At 44.4% G+C, this 6,501-nt stretch overlaps 1 protein-coding gene across 1 annotated transcript; it reads right to left on the reverse strand.

Annotated features, from left to right (window-relative positions):
* Positions 1-1,573: 1,573 nt before the first annotated feature.
* LOC147433108 (uncharacterized) lies at positions 1,574-2,795 on the reverse strand. Its single transcript, XM_086491715.1, has one exon. The coding sequence runs from the start codon at positions 2,793-2,795 to the stop codon at positions 2,283-2,285; it is 513 nt and encodes a 170-aa protein (XP_086347841.1). The 3' UTR covers positions 1,574-2,282.
* Positions 2,796-6,501: the final 3,706 nt, after the last annotated feature.

Raw genomic sequence — 6,501 nt, forward strand, 5'->3', positions numbered from 1 at the left:
GGGGTCATTTCCCTTAGACACGTATCAATGTCAACAACATAGGACCAGTACCTTAACAATCAAAATCAGAGAAATTGCGGTTCAATTCTGGTCAATGGAAACCTGCATCTCCCCAAACAAGAAAGATGTCGTTTAAAAGAGAATCGACAGGACGGCACATGTGGTGCATCCGGTCCATCTCCTCGATTTGACTCATGTATATTAGCCAAAACATCTTGAAAGTGTGTCACAATGCTTTACTTAGTAATTTTAGGTGCTTGCAAAATCTTTGAAATGCTTTATAAGTGTCTCAAAGTGCATCACTTAGAGACTGCAAATGCTTGAAAGAGCAAGAAAAGTTCATCTCTGTGTGCATGAAAGCGCTAAAAAGTGCTTCATCGTATTTCAGAGTGACTCCAAAGTGCACTAAAGTACTTCATGGTGCTTGAAAGTGCCAAAAGTACTTTAAAGTGCTTTCTAAACTCTAAAGTGCTTTGGAGTGCTGCAGAGTGCCATAAAGTTCCTTAGAATGCTCTTAAATAGCACTGGAGTGCTTTCAAAGATCCCTTAAAGTGAACTTTAGAGTGCTTTCAAGTGCCCAAAAGTGATTTGAAGTGTTCATAGTGCTTCAAAGTACTTTAGAGTGCTTTGAAGTGCCACAGAGTGCCTCAAAATGTTTTGAAGTGACACAAAGTGCTTGAAAGTTCTTTCAAAATGCCACCAAGTAGTTTAGAGTGCTTTTAAAGTGCACCAATGTAGTTCAAAGTGCACCAAAGTGCTGGTAAAGTGCTTTTGTGTGCTCTCAAGTGCCACAAATGGCCTTAGAGTGCTCTTAAAGTGCACTGAAGTGCTCTCAGGTGTCCCAAAGTGCTTTACAATGCTGCAAAGTGCTTCAAAGGGCACCAAAGTGCATGAAAGGTTTCTTGAAAGTGCCATGTGGTGCTTGAAAGTGCCACAAAGTGCTTCACAGTACTTTCAAGTGTCCTAAAGTGCTTTAAAGTGTTGCAAAGTGCTTAAAAGTGCCTCAAAGTGCTCCAGAGTGTTCTCCAAGCACACTTTAGAGTGCTTTCAAGTGCCCAAAAGTGCTTTAAAGTGTTTTATAGTGCTTCAAAGTGTTTCAAAGTGCTTTAAAGTACTTTAGAGTGCTTGAAAGTGCCTTAGAGTGATAAAAGACATCTTTTAAAACACTTGAAAGCACTTCTAAGCACTTGGACAGTTGACCAACACTTTACAGCCCTCCTGAACCACTTTACCAACCCCAAAAACACTTAAAAACACTTTTGAGCACTTTACTAGCCCCCTGTACCACTTGACCAGCTATTTGGACCACTTAGGACCACCTAGCCAACACTTTTAAGCACTGTATACTACTTGACAAGCACTATGAACCACTTGACCACCCCTAAACCACTTGGCCATCACTTTATACCACTTGACAAGCACTTTGAACCACCTGACTAGCACTTTGTGTTATAGGCATGGCTGCCTATTGTGAGACTGTGCTCACTGAAATGCAGAGAGAGAGAAGCCTAGCATTAGACAGAGAGAGAGAAAGAGGAAAACATCAGATTCCATTAATGCTTGTACTTAGAATTCCTGATGATGCGTATAAGGAGGACTCCTCCCTTATACAGAATTAATGAGAACCCTTTCATATCCCCGTAACCCTTCCAAATTATGCCTCTTGAGATCCCCTCCCACTAAGGGTTATTCCCACATGAAGGTACACAAAGACATGCCGGACACTCCAATGTGATTAATGCGGTCATGTGCAGCTATGTGCGGTCCGGGCACATACACTTGGCACACACGGTAGACTATGCGAACCTCACAAGTGCATCCCTTGATTGGTTCCCTCTGAGCTTCGAGAATTGTGATGCTAGAATGATTGTCGAGACCGCACTCTGGCAGACTGGCTCTTTGCTCCTGGACCCACCATCTCCATCTACGCCACAACCCGAACTTGGAGCCAATTTTCCTTCTCGAACCTGCAAACTTGTGCCCATACTGCCGCATTGATGCACAGATCGTCGAAATCATGCGCACATGTTTTATTTACATCAAACCTTTTTTCTACTTCTCCTTTGATGAAAAACTGCAACGCTCTCGGCTCTTGCAGGCCTCGTCCTCCATCTGCTTCATCTACCCTTGATTTCCTTATTTACATTTTTTGTACTGGCCAGGTCGGAGATCACAAGGACCACAATTTGTTCAAAATTGCACATGCCACAGCCACCATCTAATCAAGTCGTGTGCCAATTGGATCACTGATTTTGCTGAGCGTTGCGGGGGCGAGACTGTCCTCACCAAGTAATACACTCTATCTTCCCGCTGCCTACCGCACACCCATGTCGCATTCTGCAGATTGACCGACCGGCTTGTAGTGTGCATGCATGTTCACTACTAACCCTAGAACTGGCATCCTTGCATACTCTGCACCATGACCCACCATCATCGCAGTTGAAGGTAGTTGTCTGCTCACGGAATGACATACCGCTTTCCCCCACTGCCGGCTGGGTACAACCGAGTGAACCACATGCGATACTTGCATGGAATGCCTTAAATTGTTGACGTTTTGAATTCATGACTGCTCCGCATTGTGTTTGCCCATCAACTCGATGTAGCAATACCCCGACCACTGCATGCAGTACTCCAACAACAACGTCGACCGACACATGGCTATCCTCTAGTAGGCCCCGCAACACCACACCGCCTGTATGGCGACTTCTCATCTCAGTCCCACCTGCAACACGGTGGTTCCCCAACTCTCCATCTCCTACAATGCCTCGCGCTCTCCTTCGCAACCTTTTCTTCATTAGTTGACAACCGCCTTAGCCTCCATGATTGGTATGGCAAGTCACAGGATGGCGCTCCAGTCGGTTGTTCGGTGTATGCTTTCCCAGGAGCCCCACTTGTTTGCACTGCATTCTGATCAGAGCCACTGCCAATAGTCACGATGGCTGCAAAACAACAGCAGCACTATTGCGGCGTGAATTTGCAAGTCCGATTAACAGTTGCTGCATGCGTGGGTCTCTGACAGGCTTCTCGCGTTTCTGATGCCGTAAGGGGAGCGGGCCCGCTCTGCAATTTTCTGGTGCTGCGAGGCTGGAGTCCACTCCTACAGATAGTGGATTCGCTCTGATGAACCGGTTGCATTCTCCCACCTCATCTTCTTCTCCATTGACCAACCGACACGCCCGCTCCCGCACCTCCTTCATCAGCAAAGGGGAGTCCGCTCCGCGCATGGTCGCCAAGTGTTATAGGCATGGCTGCCTATTGCGAGACTATGCTCACAGAAATGCAGAGAGAGAGAAGCACAACACTAGAGAGAGAGAGAGAGAGAGAGAGAGAGAGAGAGAGAGAGGAAGACATCAGATTCCATTACTGCTTGTACTTAGAATTCCTGATGATGCATACAAGGAGGAGTCCTCCCTTATATAGAATTAATGAGCACCCTTTCATATCGCCATAACCATTCCAGATTATGCCTCTTGAGATCCCCTCCCACTAAGGGTTATTCCCACATGAAGGTACACGAAGCCATGCCCGACACTCCAATGTGATTGATGCGGTCATGTGCAGCTATGTGTGGTCTGGGCATATACACTTTGAACCACTTGACCTGTTGGGTATGCAAGCCCAGTGTGCGTCTTAGCCTGTGGGAACACTTTTTAGAAGCATGCAAGTAGCTTCAGTTGGAGTCCAAGTTATGCATGTCAAGTTTTGCTATTTATATACTGTTAGGTGTTTAAACAAAATTGTTATCAAATCATAGCGTGATTTTCTTGTTGATTCCTGTTGTGTATGAAATTCTCTCTCTCTCTCTCTCTCTCTCTCTCTCTCTCTCTCTCTCTCTCTCTGTGTGTGTGCAGCACGCTCTTCTCCTCGCCATGGCCCCTCTCAGGCAGCATCCCCCTTAGACCTGCAACCCCAACATGACCAACCCCCTGAACCACTTGGACAACACTTTTTTCCACTTAACCACAATTTACCAGCCCCTTAAAAAACTTGACCAAGTCTTTGGACCACTTAGGACCTCTTGACCATCACTCTTAAGCACTTTATACCACTTGACAAGCCCCTTGAACCACTTAAGCACCTCCCTGAACAATTGGCCATCACTTTATATCAGTTAACAAGCACTCTGAACCACCTGACCAACACTTTGAGCCACTTGACCAAACCCCTGAACCACGAACCACTTGAACAACACTTTGTACTAATTGACCACCACTTAACACCCACCTGAACCACTTGACTAGCTCTTTGGACCACTTGACCAACACTTTATACTACTTGATAAGCACTATGAACCACTTGACTAGATCTTTGGACCACTTAGGACCACCTGACCAGCACTTTGGACCACTTAGGAACAACTAACCAACACTTTTGACCACCTCAACAACACTTTGAAGCACTTTATACTACTTGAAAAGCACTATTGACCACTTGACCACCACCCACTTTAAACCACTTGACCAGTTAACCAACACTTAATAGAAATTCCAGATGACGGCAGGAGTAACAATTGACTTTCAAAATTCTTCATAGTATATTCAGGTTTAGATACAAGAACAATTTGCTTTACAGGGAGTTAACTTTTTCAAGGAGTAAAGTCAGTTAGTTAGTAGACTGCTCTGGCCATTCTTGCCGATGTGGCCGCTTATAATTGGTTGTTGGACTTGGCATTTTTGGTTCAAGAATTTCCTATTGTGATTGTACTTTTCCATGTGCCATATTCTAGTTCATTTGTGCAAGTTCATCCATCTTGGAATCAAATGGACATTCCCTAACAGTCTTGGCTTTGTCAAAAGTCTCAACCCACTGTATTATAAATGAGGCAACATCTTCTTTGAGGAAATTTTCCCACTGCCTCTCATTTTTCTTTTCTATCCTAAGCAGAATGACAAAGTTACCGATATCGTTGAATTACATCTTATAAAGGGAATCATCCAGCAATAAAGTGTTAGACTTATTGAACTTAGGAAAGAGGTGCAAAAAGGTTTCAAGTTTTTTGAAAAACATTTGCTTTGGGGTTCCAAATTCCCAACTGCTAACAAGGCAACAGATCTGTTCCAGCCACCCACTCAGACAACGCTTGGCCTGAGATAGGCACTTGTCCATACCCTTCTCAAGATTGTGGTAGGCGTGCAAAAACCACATCTGAGTGAGTCCAAGCAAGATTAATTTTGGATCATTCCATACATAGTAGGTGATGGTATCATCCCCCTTTACTTTGTCAAAGTACAACATGTTTAAATATGGAACCAATCCTTTGCGCTTATCATGCACACAAGCAAGCACATTGTTGATGTCTACAATTACTGCCAAATCCCTATGGACTGGGAAGCAAGACATGTTGTAGCAAGGAAGCTGGTGATCAATGTGCTCTACCTCATCAGTGGGCGGTAAGGGTTTTGAGCCAACCACACGAAGTTTAACTACAGAGAACAAATGGAGAGAAACTAAGAGAGAATACTTAAATTTATATTGGCGGGAAAAAAGATACTAAGATGCAATCTAGAAAAGATAGTATGAAAAAAAAGATACAAAGCTTCAAGAAGCTAAAGCTTCTTGCATTATTTGGTTTCTGGGGGGAGTATTCCAGTGTTCTTTTTGGGGTCCTAGGATAGCTCGTCCTCCATCTGCTTTTTTCTATTCTTCCGCATCTTCACCACTAAAATTGCAGGGTTGACTCCATTTCAGGATCCTCTACCTCAGCCACACTGTCCTCCTTACAGGCATCAATACACCTGAGCAGCATATTGTGACCTCAATGAACACGGTGACCACGATTCAGACATGGAAGGAGACATATATAAAAAACTGACATTACCTTGGTTGCTTGTGGATGAATTGTCTCCTTCAGAATGTCTGAGTCACCACCCTCAACAATTTTCCCACCTTCAAAGTTCTTGTTATTCAGCAGCATGACGTCAAGGTCAAACACCTCGTCCACATCGTGCATGGACGATGTGGAAGCTTCTTTCTCAGCCACAGGCTCAGCTGAACCAACGTACACAATTAGTCTCCACAACAGATTAGCATAAGCTCTATTGTACAAAAAGACCAATCTACCTTCAAGCTCCTCATAAGAATTCCCAAGTGCCCAGCATCTTGCTATATGGGGTATCTCCCATTTACAGTCTGGTACAACACACTTGGGATCAGTCGCGTTGACCACTTAAAAGCAGAACGGATGGTATTTGTGGGCACACGGCAGTTGAAAGACACTGGCCGCATATTTTCCCAACAGTTCTTGACCACATGCCACACAATTTCCAGACAATAAAACACTATCCACACTAAATTTAGACTTGGAAGGTGGAGTGGCACAAGAAGGGCCCCGTGCTCTCTTTTCATGAACATACTAGACCCCTTCATGAAGGAGGCCTACCTTCTGAACTCACCAAGCTCCCTGTACATTTCCTGTACTATTTTCTATAGAAAATTAAAAACAAAGGAAGATTATTGCACAAACAACCATAATGGGGGACATGCAGGCCCTAGCGCAGCAGG

Source organism: Adiantum capillus-veneris, chromosome 20, assembly GCF_014529385.1.
Source record: "Adiantum capillus-veneris isolate H3 chromosome 20, ASM1452938v2, whole genome shotgun sequence".
Classification (NCBI taxonomy): domain Eukaryota; kingdom Viridiplantae; phylum Streptophyta; class Polypodiopsida; order Polypodiales; family Pteridaceae; genus Adiantum; species Adiantum capillus-veneris.

Excerpts from the sequence above, each read along its gene's own strand:
- LOC147433108 (XM_086491715.1), bottom strand. The coding sequence starts at position 2,795 with ATGAAGAAAAGGTTGCGAAGGAGAGCGCGAGGCATTGTAGGAGATGGA.